The sequence below is a fragment of the Pezoporus wallicus genome, unplaced genomic scaffold (genome assembly GCF_028554395.1).
Source record: "Pezoporus wallicus isolate ANWC-B61680 ecotype Strahan unplaced genomic scaffold, APGP_CSIRO_Pwel_v1 scaffold_6446, whole genome shotgun sequence".
Taxonomy (NCBI): domain Eukaryota; kingdom Metazoa; phylum Chordata; class Aves; order Psittaciformes; family Psittacidae; genus Pezoporus; species Pezoporus wallicus.
Window position 1 is genome coordinate 6834649 of NW_026636264.1, and position 19129 is coordinate 6853777.

The 19129-nt window shown below is 42.0% G+C and overlaps 1 protein-coding gene across 1 annotated transcript; it reads left to right on the top strand.

Annotated features, from left to right (window-relative positions):
- The first annotated feature begins 1711 nt into the window (after window positions 1–1711).
- TMEM123 (transmembrane protein 123) lies at window positions 1712–19129 on the top strand. Its single transcript, XM_057399792.1, has 6 exons — window positions 1712–1722; window positions 7246–7314; window positions 10064–10129; window positions 15338–15529; window positions 16958–17111; window positions 18050–19129. Exons 2-6 carry the CDS (start codon window positions 7257–7259, stop codon window positions 18072–18074), a joined length of 495 nt encoding a protein of 164 aa, XP_057255775.1. The 5' UTR covers window positions 1712–1722; window positions 7246–7256; the 3' UTR covers window positions 18075–19129.

Here is a 19129-nt window from a genome sequence, read left to right on the forward strand (position 1 = left end):
GCAAATATTCTACCGCATTTTTGGTGATGATCACCCTTACAGTTATCCAAGTTACAAGTGTTTTTTTTTTTCTAATTTATTAGAAAGCAATATTTAGCAGTACGTAATTTTCCTTCCTTTTAAAAATAACCTGCAAGTTTGATTTTACTCTTAGGAACATATTAATAAATTCCCTTTCAAAGATGAATTTCTAGTATCAACTCTCTCTTAGATGTACACAAGAATTGAACATGGCTGTTACTTTTCACTTTTTCTTACTGCCTTTGTGGTTGGTTTCAGAATTTTCTAAGCACATAGTGAAATTTCAGAATACCTCTACTGCATTAGCTCTGGTGATTTAGCAGCATAAAACCCAACCAGAGAGTGTCTGAAAATTGGCACCACTTAAACAGGCTGTGACCACAGAATCATAGAACCGTAACTAGGTTGGAAAAGATCATCAAGTCCAACGGTTACCCCAGGACTGCAAAGTCCACCACTAAACCATGTCACTATCGGCCTCATCTACATGGTTTTTGAACAGCTCCAGGGACGGTGACTTCAATACTTTGCTGAGCAGCCTGTTTCAGTCACCCTTTCAGTGAAAAGAATTTTCCTAATATCCAATCTAAAGCACCCCTGGTGCAGCTTGAGGCCGTTACCTCCTGTCCTATCACTTGTTACTTGGGAGAAGAGACTGACCCCACCTCACTACAACCTCCTTTCAGGCAGTTGTAGAGAGCTGTAAGGTCAGCCCTGAGCCTTCTTTTCTCCAGACTAAACAACCCAAGCTTTCTTAGCTGTTCCTCAAAGGACTTGTGCTCCAGACCCTTCTGGAGCAATCAACAAAGCAAACAACCAGTTTTGTTTCTCTTCTTTGGACATGCTCCAGCACCTCAAAGTCTTTCTCGTAGTGAGGGACTCAGAAACAAACACAGGATTGAAGGTGCAGCCTCAACGATGCTCCAGTACAGGAGGATGGTCACTGCCCTGACCCTGCTGGCTACGCTGTTGCTAATACAAGCCAGGATGCCGTTGGCCTTCGTTAACACCCGGGCACAAGCTGGCTCATGTTAGGGGGCCGCCAGTCAGCACCTCCTTTTCCTCTGGGCAGCTTTCCAGCAGCTCTTCCCCTAGCCTGTAGCGTTGCGTGGGGTTGTGTGAGCTAGAAGGGACCGGCTCACACCAACAAGGTGAGCACTATTTGCAAGCCGCACTCCTGCTGCTCCCCTTGCGCCCGCTGGCACTCGCGGTGCCCGAGCACCTCCTCCAGCACTACCTGGTCTCTCCTTGCGGTACCACAACACGCCACCGACCCGCCTGCTGTAAAACCGGCGGGACGATGAAGGGGGCGGACCTCGGCGGGACGTCCCCGTGGAGGGGCGGGCTGAGGTCGCGGCCTGCGTTGGGAAGGCGGCCCCGCGCGGCTCAGCCTTCCGCTTCTCTCCGCTGTACCGGCCGGGGCAGGTGGCGCCCCGCGTGTTCCGCTGGTCCCGCGGATCCTCGGTGGCCATGCGGCTCCTCACCGGCGCTTCCAGCGCAGTGCCGACGGCAGCACTACTGCTGCTGCTGCTGCTGGCTCCCGGTTCCCGTGAGTAGCGGCCGCGGCTGGACGGGCGAGCGGGCGGCGACAGCGCTGCTTCTCTCTGGTAGCCGTGCGGACCCAGGCCTTGCAGTGCAGCCGGGAGCGGGGCCGGGAGTGCGGGTGCGCCCTCGCTCCCCGACGAGTGCCCCTTGGCTCGGGTTTCTAGCTGCAAGCTTGCGGGGTTGCCGGTTCCTTCTTCCCACCGGCACTTAAGAGCCGGGAGCGCACCGTGCGCCGGGCCGTGCCGTGCCGGGACCATAGCGAGAGTCTCGGCACTCGGGATGGGTTTGAAGTGCAAACCGTAACTGAAGAGCACAGAGAGAGGGATGGGTGGGGTGTGGGGGTTCGCACACAGCGGGGAATTCACAAACACGCCCGACCCTGCCCGCTCGCGGATCCCATCTCCTTGCTCCCCTGCGACTGCGAGCCTGAGCTCGGAGGCGGGGCGAGCGGGAGATGTTCCCTAGAGCCCGCAGGTGACGGGGCCTGCCCGTGGTGGTGTCCGGATAAGCGGGTCTTTGGAGAGCCGAAGAAGCTGCGGTGCCCTAGGCCGGGCTGGGAGGAAATGCTTCCCTTGCGTGTTGTCGCTGTTCCCCGAGGCACGCTGTCGCTGTCATTGTGGCCCGTGGGTTTTTGCAGCTTCGGGGATGTGGTGGTTTTGCTGCTGGGGCAGATGGTGTGTTTTGTTGTGCTTCTGCCGGACGCTTGCAGCGATGCCTCTTTCAACGGCAGATTCTAGTCAATGCAAAGCCTCCTGTTTTCTTGTGCGTTAACTCGGGTGGTAGGACACCAGATTCGGGGGATAACGATCGCCATTCATTCAAATAAAATGAGAGACAGAAAAGTCTGAGCTCCTAGAACTGCCTTTTCAGAAGACTGAAATGCCCCATAATTTCCCAAAGAAGCCAAAAGATAGGTACAATAATTAACTTGCCATATATAATGTTGAGGATTATCAGTCAGTCCAGCAGTGTTAATATGTTGTCTAGTCTAAATTATAGATCGATATTAAAAAAGTAAAATGAGGGACATGTACAGCTTTATAATTGCCCTAACAACAAAAAAAAAAAAAAAAGAAAAAGAAAGCCCCAAGCCAAGCTGTTTTTTAAGAAGTTTATCAGTATCCTGTTTACTGCTTTGCCTTTTGGATCTTATGGCCTTCATTTCACACAGTAGACTGTCATTTAATTTCATGTAAGATTGGCCTGATTTTCTATCATGCTGCTTCCTGAGTGCATGTGCTGGTTTAACTGAGCAGTTAGTGCCGTCTCCTGGGGCAGAGATGATCTCATCTAACTTTTGATGGTCAAATATAGTCTTTCCTTTATATGTGAATTTCTGGTATAGACCCTGTTTATAATGTATGGAGAGCTGTGCCCTTTTAAGGTTCAGTCTAGTGTGTCTATTGAAGTATCCTTTTTTTCTGCACACTTAATCAGAAACTTCCAGAAGCGGCTGCTGAGATTTGTGTTGATCTCAGCAAAAGCTATGATTCGCTAATGAACACACAAGAGAAAGTGTGAAACGCATCAAATACCACAATTCGCAAAAAGTGAAAGTGGCAGTAAGTTTGCTCTTACTCCCAGTAGATTTCTCCTTACTCCAGTTAATTTTTTGGGGCAAGCTGGTTTTTTCAATTTAATTTTGTTCTTTTACTCTGCTGGACAGTTTATTTCAGTATGTCGGTAAAGTCAGTAGAAGAAAGCTCACCAAAATGTTACGGTTTAGGAAAAATCCTTCCCACTATTATGTAAAGTCCAGCTGGCTTCCTGATATCTTAGCGAATAAGAAGAATCATGCTCCCTGGCAGAAAGGTGCTCCCATCCTCTTCCTGTTCAGACCAGATAGCTAGCAACGTCTTCCAAGAGCTTACCTGTATACAAAACGACTTGCAGTACAAAAAAGCAACAGCAGCCTCCAGACCTGAAAACAGGCATAGCATCTCCTTACTTCTCTTAGATTCAACTTCTTTTAGAAACAACAGCAAAAGATGTTCTTTTTCATTCTCAAATTGACCAGCGCTGAGGATTGGTTAGCTTCATTTATGCTTTTCCTTAAGCATCTATGCAATGGTGTTTACACTTCATTTTGCAAGACTGTGAGATAGTTTCGCAATGTTAAGGCATGTCTGTAAAGTTGCTGGGGTAATCCTGCCTGACCTTTGTCTCAGGATGACCTACTTTTTTGGTAAGTGAAGAATGCCACTTCAAATAGGTACCAAAAGGCCTTCTTGTGTCAAAGGGAAAAGAAATAAAGTTTCCAGATAGCAGGGATTTGATTTAAAATTTGTTAAAATTGCATGGCAGATGTTACAGGAGACTTGGGGTCCTGGGTTGTTTCTGTTTTAATCTCCAGAATTTGAGTTTCATTCATTTCAGCTGAGAAGAACGAGTATCCTGATGGTGGAGACTCTGTAGGCCAGAGTTATACTGAAGTTGCTGCTCTTACCATCTCTGCTTTAGCCATTGCAGCACCTCAACTGTTACTCATTTAAATTGCTTTGAGGTTGGTGTCCAAGTCTGAGATCTTCCTGATGGACTGTGCATTGTCAGTGCCTCTGTACTTTCTGGTTTTTAAACCAACAAAACTGTAATGACTTGATCATAAACCTCTCTTACTTACCAGCAATGTATCAAACTTGAGAAGATACAAAGGCAAAATTTTATGTATGACTTTTGAAATGTCCGCAAAATGAACCTGTAAAGTTGTGCTTAGCAAAAATGTGAGTTTATGTATTAATGTCTTTCTGTAAAGAGGTTCAGTTAAGACTAGACATAAAGCTTACAAGTCCTTACAGATACGTTTCTTTGTAAATCTTATTTGTCAAGATAAATATGTTTATCTTAAATAACTTTGCAGGAGTGGGTAAATTGACCCTTGTCAAATGCAGGAAATTGAATGAGTAGTAACCACCCATCTGTGGATGCTTCTTCTACCAGACTTCATCTACAGAGAACAGTAATTTTGTATTTGCCTGAGCTGGAAACCGCAGGTTCCTAACATTAAAGGTTCATGGGTGTTACCCACTGTGTTGATCTTGTCATGATCTGCCGAAATCAAGTCCATTTAAAATCTTCTTGTGTTCATTTTCAGTAAGTACCGGCGCTATCCCTGTCACCCTGCAGCTGAAAGAAGGCAGATTCAGATGGGGTATTAGGAAGTTCTTTACTGTGAGGATAGTGAGACACTTGCACAGGTTTCCCAAATAAGTTGTGGCTGCCTTTTCCCTGGCAGTGTTCAAGGCCAGGTTGGATAGGGCTTTGAGCAACCTGGTCTAGTGGAAGGTGTGCCTTTGGCAGAGTTTGGAACTGGATGATCTCTAAGGTCCCTCCCAACCCAAACCACTCTGTGATTCTGTGTGTTTAGCACAAACTTGGATCTTCAGCTCCTGTCTGACTGCCGCTTCTGGAAGCTGAATTCCAGCTATAAAGCTAGAAAAACTGTCCTAATTTTGCCCTTTTGAAAGTTTGCTTATCCGGATTGTCTCCAACTTCTGTCATCTTATGCAGTAGAGCAACAAAACTGCGAGGGGCCCCGCAGGCACTCGGTGTACCAGACTGTGCATTAGTGTTTCACAGGAAGCACACTTGCCTTCAGATACACCCCAGCCAGCCACAAGCAGTTATATTTTGAGCTGCAGCTGCACCTAGCCTTAAACACAGGAAAACAGTTGTTTGACAAAAATGTTGTTGATGCCTTTTCTCTATTCTTTTCCAGTATGTGGTGTGCAGTTTTACTTTGGGTATTTCCTTGGTTCGGTTCTGTTTCAGCATGAAAAATTAACAGGGAGATCCTTCGTTTCTCCTCGCCTTCCTCTTTTCCCTGCATCACAGGGGAAACAAGCATCAGCATGGAGTTTCCCTATCAGGGTTTGTAGAATCAAAACTCACACCTGTATGTGTACACCTCGGTCAGTGCAGAATTCTGGCCTTGGCACTTCTGCTCCCTGGAGAAGGCCAGAAACCCACACTGTTTTGCTTTGGGCCAGGTGCCCTGTGTAGTCTGTGGTCTTGAATGAGTCTCTGGCTCTTGTCAGAGCCATTGCTGTGTAAAAGCTTACACTGCTTTTCCTTTTGCCTTAACCCAGGAGTTCTTCCTGCCTCTCTGGATGAAGTCTCCTACTGTCCCTGCAGTAATACACACTGCTTCAAACCCAAAACCACAGTCTGAGGATAGACAGCAGTTTGGGAATAGTGTCATATAAAGATTTTCTTACTTGTCTTACTCAGTGCCATGTATTGCAGTGTGGCATATTCTTTTGCAGTATCCCATGTTAGTATGTGCTTGTATTTTGGAGCAGCTGCTAGTGATCCAAATTAAGAAACCTGTCAGTGTTCAGGGTTTTTTTGAGGAAGGAAAGAAAAAAAAAGTATCTTTTAAGCTGGATAAAGTCCTTGATGTCTTTTAAGGTGTGCAATCCAAGCTGATCTGAACTAGGACTAATACAGTCCTGTCTTCTCTTCTACCTCTAGTTCTTGCTTCTGTCTGTCATCTAATCATGCAGGGAGCACATTCTGCTGGTTGAGGCAGCAAAAAAACCCATTGTGTGCTGTTGTTGGCGGGGGGGGTAATGTTCTGTTGGCTTAGCTTCCTCAGATCATTGTTTAATGTGGGGTGACTTTCTCTGCAGGATTGGGTCCTTCGTTGGGAAGCTTAGTTTACCTATGTCCCATACTCCTGTTTTTCTTTTTTTTTTTTGTTTGCTTGTTTTGCCTAAGATCCCTAATTAAAAAGTCTGACATATCTTGCAGCGCTGCCCCCAGTCTTCATATTACAGGGGTAAGATACGACGAGTGGTTTGCCATTTGTGTTTGCAAATTTTACATTTCTGAGATCTTAACTAAGGTTTTGGAACCACTAAGAAAATGCCCTATTGCTGTGATACTTAGTTCAGGTTATTCGCTTGCCTTTAGCAGAATATTGTTGTAAGTGATCAAAACTGAACGCTGCTTAGCAAAGGCAGAATCCACACAAGCGATCCTCTTGCATGCGAGTGCCAGACTTTTCTTTTTGTGTCGTTTCTAAATTTTACCACTTGTCTGTAGACCAGGCCTAAGGACAGAGGAACCTTTTAGGGTATGATGATACTTCACTGGAGATGTGATCCTTCTCTATCCCACTTCCCACCTGTCAAATGCTCTGTGGACACATTAGCATGCTGTTAGCCCTAAACTAAGCAATGTAACTTCTGAATGGAGCTTAACTGTTTTACCATGCTGCCCATGTAGGGGCAGAGCAAGTGCCCGTCTGCCTGCAAAGGCCTTGCAGGTTTTATAGGAAGCGATTTACATGGGAAGTTCTTTCTCTTCTGCTGTAGGTAATGTGAGTCATGTTATGACTGAAGGAAGGCCTGATTTTCTGCCTCTTCTTTCAGTCTCCTTTCATCTCAAGGAAGAGAATTTGGGATGGCAATGATGGGGAAGATAAAACTGAGGATGGGAAGGAGTTTCCAGTTCATTTGATGATTGAGTAGTGCAGGTGTCATTTTTAATGTGCTAAGAGCAGGCTGTAGTGGTACCATGCTTTTACATCATCATTATACCTAACTCCTGTCCATAACAGTTTAGTCACTTCTATGCCCAAAGCAGTTGACAGATGCTGTACAAACTTCCTCCCCTCTCCCCCCACTTCTTATTAATAAAGCACCTAAAAATATCTTGTTTTTCTTGGGTTTTATGTAGGAAGTAAAGAGATGATGAATACCAGCAGTACTACACCCTTCACAACGATTCCAGACCCTAAGTTGAAAGGTAATATGCATTTCTGTTGGTGTTCCTCAGTAGCATCAAGAAAAACAGTATGTATTTTGTATACCTTAAACTGCCCTGTAATAGTTTTCCCTTTATTTCATTTTATTGAATTGTGAATAGTTGCAGGGTAGGAGGGAGGTACTCTAATTGCCACATCTATTCCAGGACAACTAAAGATATTTAGGAATAGCAGAACGCAACTTAATCCTCATATACTTAGGTACCCCAGAGCAACAGAGAAAAGAGAAGTGGGAAAATTTGATTTCTAGAACTAGAGAGACCAATTTACAGTTAAAAAGAGAACCACCAGCTCAATAAGTCTGCTAGGCTGGAATTGAGTGCTCTTGAGAAAAAGACAAGGCATTCTTTCATTTTATTTTTAATGTCAGAATGAATTCTAGGTCCACTGTGCTTGAATTCATTGCTAAAGCACACATTTATTTCATAGTGTAGTCTCACTTTGACAGCATTAAGCTGTACACCTTTAAGCATGTACCATGCAAAAGGCATATTCCTTGAGACATTTTTGCCCTGTACTCCTTCACTCATACCACTTGCTGTTGGCCATCAAGTGGAATATATAGCCAGTACTCTGCTCATTGACTCACTCGGTCATGAGTTGATTTCATCGCTGACTCCCAAACTCCACACCCAAATCGCAGGCTTCTTTTCACCTGTATAAGCATGCAGTCCACATCCAGTTGTTTTCCCAGGATTGCAGATGTAAGCACTCTTAACGTGGGGGAAACCCAAAGCTGTGTTCTGGTTACAGTAGTGGGCCAGTATGGGAAAGGTTTAGCCGCAGATATATCCATGGCTTACGTTGTTATAAAAGTCAGCACATCCAAGAAAAAAAATGTATTTGTAATTGTACAGTCACAGACTGTTTCTCAAAGGCAGTTTAAATCTGCAACTTAATATTCCAGCTATGTCAGTATGTATCCAAGGGTTGTGTGTGCAGTACGCAATGGTGGGTGTCCTGGATTCAGCAGTAGCAGTCATTTTTTGTCCTTCTTAGTAGCTGGTGCAGTGCTGTGTTTTTGACTTTCAGCCTGGGAACAGCACTGATAACACTGATGTTTTTAGTTACTGCTCAGTAATGTTTACTCTGACCAAAGACTTTCTGAGCCTCATGCTCTGCCAGGGAGGAGGGGAAGCTGAGAGGAAGTAGAGACAGGACACCTGACCGAAACTGACCAAAGAGGTATTCCATACCACAGCATGTCATGCCCAGTATATAAACTGGGGCCAGTTACCCAGAAGGGCGAGATCACTGCTCGTGTCAGGCAGGGGATCGGTTGGCTGGTGGTGAGCGGTTGTATTCTCCTCCCTCGTTATTACCTCATTATTATTGGTGGTAGCAGCAGTGATTTGCGTTATACCTTAGTTACTGGACTCTTCTTATCTCAACCCGGGGGAGTTACATTCTTTTGATTCTCCTCCCCATCCCTCTGGGAGTGGGGGAAGGAAGGGGGGAGTGAGCAAACGGCTGCTTGATACTGAATTACTGGCTGTGCTTAAACCACAACAGTGGGTTATGTCAATGAAAACGCAAAGTGATTCCCTCTGTAATTTCCTCCCTCCTCTTTTTGGTAGGTGATATAAAGATGAAAATTTGTTGCATTTGTTTTTACACCTGAGCTTGTTCAAAACATATATGCAATTGCAAAGAGGGTTGCCAGAACTGGTTGAGACTAGACTTCTCCAGTGGTAAGAACAGCACGTCTGTTAAAAGGAAATAGGCTTCTTGATTTTGGTAGCTGTGTTGCTGTTCTCATCGTCTCTGAGGTCATGCGTTTTATTTTCCAGCTATGCCGGAAAGCAGTAGAGCTGCTGCAAGGCAGATAGCACTAGCAGTGTGGGATGATGCTGTAAAAGATCATTCACTTCAGAGAAAAGAATAATCACAGAATGGGCATAGACAACAGTGCAGAATGAAGGGAGGGAAGTACGGACAGTGGTACTCCCACGAATGGGAGTTACCAGAAAGCTCAGTAGCTCTTTGCCTGGAGGAAGAGACCATTAATCTGTAAGAAACTTGGAAGATGGGTGCAGCAATGAGGACAGAAGTGAGAGGGTGCCTGAGAACCTAGAAGTAGCATGAGTTGCTGAAAAGAAAACTGGTAAAGTAGAAGTGAAAGAAAGGAAGGAAGGACAAAACCATTAAGACTGAACCATGGTTTATATTTTAAGTTTTTGGAAACAGGTACATTCGTAAGACCGTCTTTGTGTAGAAAGAGCTTAATCTTACTGAAAGATGCTTCCTAGGGCATTGGTCTTTCCCTCCCTGACTACTCTGTGCCAGCATGAGACCAGTTTGTAGCAGAGATGGGGAAAAGTGAAAATAAAAAAAAAAAGATTGAGGGACAGGAAGCAGAACTGAAATAGAGGAATAAAAGCTAGGGGGAAAAAAACCCTACAGTGCTTATGTAGGTCAAGAATGTCAGTGACAGTATGGCTGGTAACAGCAACTGGAATAGGACATGGTGTAGACATGGATGAGAGAAAAAAGACAGGATGTAAAGAATTCAGATTTGGGCACTGCTGTACATACACTGTAACAATTTTCTTGCTGCGCTGAGATCTGGAAGCATTTTGCAAAGGAGTAAACCCATCTGGTTTGGGATGGAATACTTTCTGCTCTGCTCACACCTGTAGCCTTCAAACAGAGATAGCCCGACTATTGTGTTGTGGGTACATTAAAATGAAAATTAATAATATTTCTTTTCTTGTTTTGTTTTCCTTGCAGTCAGTAGTAGTTTGCCCTCCAGTCTCACTGTTTCATCATCTACAAAATCAACAACATCTACAGTAGGTATGTATGTGTTCATTTGTGTGTTACTATGAACCTAGAAGCTAGCTGCAAGTATACCCCAGATAACTCCAAATTTGAATGAAATACCCAACAAAAGTGGGTATTTGAGAGAGGCATTATCATTTTAGGGCTAAGAGACAACCTGTAAAACAACTCTGAAATTAAGCTATACTGTTTTTCAGGTTTAGATAACATGCTTCTCCAGTAGGAGCAATGATGTTTCTGGTGCCATTGAAAAACAGTTATCAAAATTAACTTTCAATTCTTCCTTGCAATTTTATGTTAATTTTTTCACTCTAAGTAAATTTCTTCCATTTTCATGCATCAGTTATTGTGCAAACAGTGTGTATCTCTTTAATGTTATTTGACACTGAAGAGATTTAGGGTATAATGAAGTCCTTACTCGTGAGTTTCAAGAGTAAGAGTCCGTTTCCTTTTAGGTAAGACTCATGGCGCCTTATACCATAGAAAATAGTCCTTATAGAGAATAGTCCTTATAGAGCTCATAACACCAAACACTGGAGTTAAGTGAGACACAAGCAGCAGATCTAGGACAATCTGTCATGGGTACTTTTCCCATTGTTCTACGACTGCCCTCTTCCTTCACAACTTGGCAAAAGAACTGTAGGTGAGCATGATTTCCCAAGGCAGCAGTGTTGTATCTGTGATGCTCCCACCTAAGTAATGTGTTTACAAAACACATCTTTGTAGGAAGCTTGAAAGCAGATATTTAACCTGTGACACGAACAGTTCATCCATTTGTATATGCAGTGCTCCAACTGTTGGATATGTCAATATGAGATTATTTTAAAAAGAAATAAAAAAAAAATTCGTCTGGGCAAACTTCCACAGGCATATTTCACCACATCAGTAAAGATCAGATAAGAATTAACGTCATGCAGTTGTTCAGTCTGTGATGCACAGATCAAAGGTTGTATCTGAGGGAAGAGAAGCTATTTCCATGCATTAACTGGATCCCTTTTGTGCTAAGAGCCATGTGGAAGCAGGGCAGAAATATTGTGCCTACCCTAGGATTCTTTGTGTGTTTGTGGAGCTCTATGCTGATCATGAGGTCCCAGCTATGTCATGCCATTTCCAGTACAACTCTCACTTTGTGTCTCTCTAGTCTGCAGATGATAACCTCTGAGCTACCACACTCAGAAGTTGCTTGTTACTCATTTAAGAATAAAATACCCGTGGGGAGGGAAGGGAGGAGGAATCTCTGCAAAGATGCAAAGACCTTCCATTTGATAGCAAGGAAGTAGTGTGGTGTCTCATTCCATTGCCTGCAATGTACCAGTTTAAGCATGTCTAACTTGAATAGTGGAGAGAATTTTATAATCCCCTTCTTGCCTTAGGGCCTTCCAAACGAGTAAAGTCATTGTTAACACAGGTGTTTCATCCACCCTGTGTTCCAACCCTTCCACCCTCTGCTCCAGCACTGATTATGGGTTTCTTGCAGAGGTCTGAGCTTTGCTGTGTTTGGATAATAACAGTAAAAAGAGGCCAGAGCCTTTTTAAGCACAGTACAGCCTAACAGACAGCTGTGCCTTTCTTCACAGGGTTTATGATTCATAAACTTTTTTTTTTATTTACTTTGTTAGAAACTTCATAGATTTTAGAACATCCAGTTCATCCAGTGTTCATCCAGTTTGATTATCTGTCTTGACCTCTTCAGAGTAAAGACTGCAGGATATGTGTACTTAATTTTCTTAAAGTCTTTTTTTCTTTTAGTTTTTCTTTTTGGGGGGAAGCTTTTCATGGCAGAAGCAAAAGTCTCTTCCAGTTATTCCCCATGCAAAAGAGAGTATTTATTTGTTTTAGGAAGAGCATTCAGTAGTAAGTACTTTCTGTGTCAGCACCGTGCTTATACAATTTGAGTAGTGTTTGGTCTTACTGAGTTAGAACACCAAGGGAATAGTGCATGCTGCTAAGAAATCTTATCTTTATACTACATATATAATTTGATGGATATAGTATATCTAATAAAGACAGCATACAAAGTAAAACACTTATTTCTTTTAAAATAAAGCATCATAAACCTTAACTACATGACTGGCATGTCTGCTTTTTTAAATAATAAAATTCACTCAGGCAGTCTGGGTTTGATTAGAGTGAAGTTCTGTGAAGCCCAGCTGTCTTTTGGGTAAAAAATAATTAGGAAAATAAAAGATAAAAGGACAGATGTTGCTAGAAAATGTTCTTCATCTTAACTCTGTTGGTAAAATATCTTTCAAATACACAGAAGAACAGATTGGTGCCCAGTTCATGTTTGCTTCCCAAATTCTCCAGCTGCCTCAGTGAGCCTTCCACTGATGTTTCGAAATGACTGATGCTAAATACATCATGAAAGATAAGTCTGAAAGGGATTAACCAGATTTTGCTCTTTATGTTACATGAGCAAGTGCTGTAATCTTGGTAAAGTAAGAAAAATTGCTAGTAGGAGAGGCAAAAGGTAACACACAGATTTGCTGAAATTCCTCATGACAGCTGCTTGGATATTGTTTTTGCTGACTCAGGTTTTATGTAGGGTAATTTAATGTTTGTTAAATAAACACCATCTTTGTGTAACATCATTTGATAATGTTACATGTGGAACAATTAACCATTATATTGCTCAGAAACAGGAGCCAGTTTGACACTCAGAAATTATGGCTTAAAAAAAAAACCCAACAACAATAAGAAAAACCCACAGAAAACTGACTGGTTGACACTTGCTTTCAGAGTTACCTTTTTTTTTTTTTTTGGTATCCTTTCTATTAGGAATGCAGTAACCAGGTCTGGTTTCATGTCATATAACTGTAGATGGTTTCCACGTAGACATTTCTTTGCTTATTTCCTACAACGAAGAACCATTTGATATTTATAGATCATTGTGCCTTTGGGGAGTTTACCTGTCAAGTGTTAAAATGTGCCCTGAATTTTATCTGATGTATTTTACACATGCTTCATAGAGGAACTGAATTTCCTAATTGTGACAAGGTAAGCACATGAGTATAGTACTCCAACTGTTCCATCGCAATGAATGCTCATTTCAAAGTGTTTCCCAGGGTTATGGCACAATACAATTATAACATCAAAGAACAGGAAAATAAAAAAACATTTCCTATGGGACTGAACTGGGCTGCTTAAGTAGTTTTAACGTTAAATGTGTCAAAAATGTTGTGTAGATCATTTCCTTTCTGAATGCTTACACTGTCATATTGTTTGGGTTTTATGTTTTTGATGTTCACATCTGTATTGTAAGAAGATATACATAAGTCTTAGCAAAGACACCATTCCGTGTGTAAGTTCACATGTTTTAAACAGTGCTTAAAGGAAGATTGTTCGATAGAGAAGAATTTTAGATACTGCATAAAAAAGCAGAAATTTATTAAGTGTGCAGTGGTATTGAGATGAAACTACCTATTGTTAGTTGTTTTAGAAAGTTTGAAGAAAACATGGGTATAATTAAACATTTGAATATCCATAATGAAAAGCTTTTGTGGCATTGAAAATTAATCCAGTTTGTGTTAGGTTATAGAAATAATACAGAAGAAGAGAAACTTATCATGGTTGATGAGAAACTTAACATGAGCTGCAGTGTGCACTTGCCACTTTCTGCCAACCGTATCCTGGGCTGCATCAAAAGGAGCGTGACCAGCAGGTCGAAGGAGATGATCCTGCCCCTCTACTCTGCTCTCGTGAGACCTCACCTGGAGTATTGTGTGCAGTTCTGATGTCCTCAACATAAAAAGGACATGGAACTGTTGGAACGAGTCCAGAGGAGGGCCACGAGGATGATCAGGGGACTGGAGCACCTCCTGTATAAAGACAGGCTGAGAAAGTTGGAGCTGTTCAGCCTGGAGAAGAGAAGGCTGCGTGGAGACCTCATAGCAGCCTTCCAGTATCTGAACGGGGGCTACAAGGATGCTGGGGAGGGACTCTTCATTACGGGCTGTGGTGATAGGACAGGGGATGACAGGTTCAAACTTGAACAGGGCAAGTTTATAGATTGGATATAAGGAGGAAGTTCTTTCTTGTGAAGATGGTGAGGCACTGGAATAGGTTGCCCAAGGAAGTTGTGAATGCTCCATCCCTGACGGTGTTCAAGGCCAGGTTGGACAGAGCCTTGGGTGACATGGTTTAGTGTGAGGTGTCCCTGCCCATGGCAAGGGGTTGGAACTAGGCGATCTTAAGGTCCTTTCCAACCCTAACCATTCTAAGACAGCTGCAAAGTGAGCTTCTTCCTAAAATTCCTTCATACATAAAAGCCTCATACTGTCTTCTTAGAGAAATACTAGTTGCATAACAGTCTTTATGTTTCTTGTTTGTTCCTTCTTAGAAAAATAGGTAATTATTCTTAAAATCATTCTAGCTGATCGCCTTCTACTGAGGTTCTAAAGATTTTGCTATAAATATCAATCTCTATTATTATTGAATTTTGCTTCATGGCATTCTGAACAATTCATTATTGCTTTCTGAGGAGGGAAGGGGAAGTGTTAAGTAAAGCAAAGTAAAATTTAAAAGACATTAGGTGTCACTTAAACTTGTGAAACAACATTCCAGTCTTTGCTTTAACCTTGAAAGAAAGCTCACTACTAAGTAAATACCAGCCAGCAGATTTACTGTAGTTGAACTTCTGTCACATGTGGAAAACTTTTTGAACCTTAAGCTTAACATACATACAGAATTCTTTCTGGTAAGTTTAATATACATGCAGCCTTATTAACGTCAGTGTTTCATTCAGAAGCAAATTAAAGATTAAATCATTAATAAACAGAGGTGGGAGGGCATTTTCCCATGGAATTCCTTCTTGTCAGAAAAGCTTACTTTTCTGGAAGGTTGTTTGTTTCAAATGGAAAGCTAATCTTGATCCAGGATTTCATCACATTTTAAAATACTGTAAGTTTGGCATGATTCTATGGAATTGGAGAGTGTTATAGGACCCTTCTTCTAAAAGTTATTAAATATTATCCAGATTTTCTTTACTACTTTTCCTTTGAACCACTCTTGACCTTGAGCCTTAGAAATCTGAAGTTAGGTCTTTCCAAATGAAATGCATAGGGGAAGAGTCTGTATGCAAGCCTGGATAGCCATGCAGTGGCATTTTCATTGTTACTCTGCCATTCTCTTTAGCCATGATAAATACTATTTTATTCAGTGAGTATGCAGTTTATTTTTTTAAGTATATTTTTCTGTGTGATATCACAAATAAAAATTTCCCAGGTACGTCCACCCATACTACTCACCCAACCAGCACCAGTCAGCCTATCAACACCACTGTGTCTGTCATCTTGACGACTCAACCCACCAAAACCAGCCAGACAACAAGATTCACCACAGCTCCATCAGTCACATCATCACAACCGAATATTACAGTGGTGACCACTTCCAAGATTTCTTTCACTTCTGTAACAGGTGAGTTCACATTTCAAGATGCTCATAAAGGTTTGTGTACGTGTTGGCACACGTTATACATGAGTTTTTTAGAGTTGGTAATTTTATGAAAGAAGGCATTTGCATGCTGAAAAATGAGAGTAAGGTGGGGTTCTGTTAATTGAGTTGGCTACAATGATGTTGCTCTGAGCAATCCACTTACTTAAATAAGGCTTCGCTTAATCTGAGAGACCTGATACATTTAGGAAATAAAATGCAAGTGATTTGAACCAGCAGCTACCAGCAAGGAGATTAGCAGTATTAGGAGAAAGCCTGGCTTTTAAATACAACTTCTGGATTTGTTCAGCTTTCCCTTCTGCAGCTTACTTGAACCTGTCTCTTAATACTTCCTTTTTCACAGCTGATAAGTGGCTCAAAATATGCCTGCTGCCTTGATAGAAAGACTGAGTTTTGTTAGTAGTGTACTGAATTTTATCCCTAACAGAGGATAGGGTATGACTATGAATGAATCTCTCTTCATGCAAAAGTTGTCAATACAGTTTCACAGTACCCAAAACCAGGTGTAGAATTCGGTATTTCCTTATGGTTAGTTCGCACCACTTCATGCTTACTCTTCCAAACAGGTTAGGGTGACTGACATGTCAGCAAAGTGTTGTCAGGTAGGTAAAGCTGTCATCAGCAGAACTTCTCGTTAGCCACGTAACACTCCCTGTAGCAGATACAACTAGAGACAGGCACAGACCAGGTCTTTTCATGGGAGTTTGTAGCAGATAAAAACAGTTTTCACACCAAAACTGCTACAGCTTACCTCAGGTCACATTATCTCTGTCAATATTTGTGTTGGCCTGCAGAGCTGATCTCACTTGGAGAGTGAGAGTACAGTTCCATGAGACAAAGTAAAGCAATCCAACGGCTCATTGCCACCAAAAATATTTTACTCCCATCACATAACTACACTGGCTGACTTGGTGGTTGTTGGATCACTCTGCAGGCTGATGCATTATGCTCGTCTGATTTAAAGCAACTTCCTTTTCTTCTTTAGTTTCATTTCTGGCATGAATTTCAGGCCAGCTCGGTGAGTTAAATTGGCTCATTGAAGGGTGTATGAAAAACACCAGAACAGGCCTAAGAAGGGCAGGAGCTGCATGTGTGGAAAGAGGGGAGAGTAGGGGAGAAAATAGAAGGGGAAAGAGGGAAGCGGAGAGAAGTTACAGTCAGTCTTTCAAAGACAGCAAGCAGTTGAATCCTGTGTAACCAGAATCTGGCTCTTAAAAATGGAGTTCTAGGTTTCCGTGTGCTTGGCTGGTGTCCTGCCAGTTGATGTAAGTTAAAGTTGCCTGACTGGGTCTTTAGATGATATATCAGTGGGGTGGGCACGATATAAACAAGTCCCACAAAACACAGTTTTGCAAGCTCTGTAAAAAGTGCCTTTTGTTATCTTTTTTTCAGGCACATCAAAATCTAAGGCTGTCATAGCCAAAACCTCCAGATTTGATGTGGGCAGTTTTGTAGGTGGCATTCTGCTGACGCTTGGAGTCTTAGTTATTCTCTACATTGGATGCAAAACCTATCACTCTAGAAGAGGCATTCAGTACAGAACCATGTAAGTTCCCAGGGGACTGTCCTTGTTAATGTATTACTTTCTTGAGAAGACACAGACAAACTAAACAAGGAGAATGAACTGTTGCACACGTTGGTTTAATGTACATTATATTATCATCATTAAGAGGTTTAACTGTGATATTTTGTCTTTCACCACATCAGCTATTCCTTATTATTATGCCTCTCCTCTGTGAGAGAGCTTTGTCTTGTACCTCACCCCTTTTGTAGTGAATAGCTCAATCAAAATTGTACCATCTCATTTGCCATTTATACTCAGCTCTACATAGTTTTCTTCCAGGCTTCTAGACTTGCCTCCTTGTCTAATAATTACTTTAAGAACTGTGAATTCTGAAAAACAGGTTGCTTTTCTTTTTCCTATTGAGTATCCTCCGTCTCGGTTGAGAAGCTTGTTTTAAGTGAGGTGATGTCATTAGACTTGTTGGGATGTTACTGTTTAGGCCTCATGTTTTCTCTCTATCTTGAATTTTGCTTGGTGGTCATGGAATTTAACCAGTCCCTACTGCACATTTTCCCATGTTGGTGTTTGAATGGATATTACAGAATTTATATCAACAGTATCTAAAACAAAGGAAATCTGTCGCTGAGCTTTTAAACTGGCTTTGATTGCCTGTCACTACTGCATGTGGGTAAGATAGGATAAAAATGGCACTGCAACAGCTGATGTAAAAATATATACTTGAGTGAAAGCCAAAATGAAGCTAGTGAAGCTGGAGGAGTGTTGGCAAAATGCAATTGTTCTGTTAACTTCAGATTTGGCTCAGAGAGGACTGTAACTCCCAGAGCAATGTGCCCTTAGTCCTTCCAGCAAGATGTTCTCTGTTCACAAAATAACCTCCTCAGTTAGCAGCAGCTGGGTGGCTCTTTCTCATTGACAGTTGCTTGTACTGCAGAACATTAATTACTGTGTTTCTATTACAGTGATGAACATGATGCCATCATTTAAAGAGACTTCAGGGAAGAAGAAACCCATTCTGTCACAGCTGTTTAACTTGCTTCTGGAAGAGTATCTTTCATAAAGATACCAGTCTCTAGACCTGCCTTCAGTGTGATCCTGCAAAATGTTGAAAAGCTCTTTAAACATCCTGATTTTTTTTTGCATTGGCTTTCATAAGGAGAAGAGGAACTCAGTGCTCTGTAGAGACAGTATTTTCTTTTTCCAGTATTTGTAACCAGATGTAAAGAAATGCACATCTTGAGTCATTTTCAGGTACACACACAAGTCTAAAATAGCACAGTGGATCGCAGCCTTGCAATTAAGTTTAGTTATTTCTCACATACTTTATAAATCCAGTGTGTTCTATAATGGATATAGTAGATCTAATTAGGATACATTTGAGAGTAGGCATAGGTTTTTTGCAAGTAAAATGGAGTATTTTTTTTCCTAAGATTTTGTATTAAACTTATTTATTTTGAAGTTTGATGCAAACTATAGTTTAGAAATTTTGGATTTTGAACAACTCGGTTAATTTTTATTGCGCTATAAGGGGATGTGGTTTGCTGACTCTGTAGAAGGTAATAATGGGTAAAAGGCCTTAAGCTGCACCAGGGGAGGTTTAGATTGAATTTTATAAAAAACTTCTTCACCCCATCCGGAGGTTGTCAAACACTGGATTAGACTGCCCAGGGGAGTGGTGGAGTCACTGTTCCTGGAGGTTAAAAGATGTGTAGATGCAGCACGGGGACATGGTTTAGTGGCATGGTAGACTTGGCAGCACTGAATTAACAGTGGGACTTTACCTTTCTTAAGGGTCTTTTCCGACCTAAATGAGTCTGATGTGTACTTATAACTTCAGTTATTATCTCACCAGTGACCTGCAAAGACTTTCCTGAGCCTAGCTGCAGGAAGCGTGGACAGGCTGGAGATACCCCTCCATCAACCCTTTCCTCCAAATGGGTGCTTACAAGAAAACAGCCTATATGATCCGTAGCTTCTTCCTTATAGCATGTTGTACTAATGAAGCATGTGCAATTGAAAGTAAAGTAAAAATGGGAAAATCT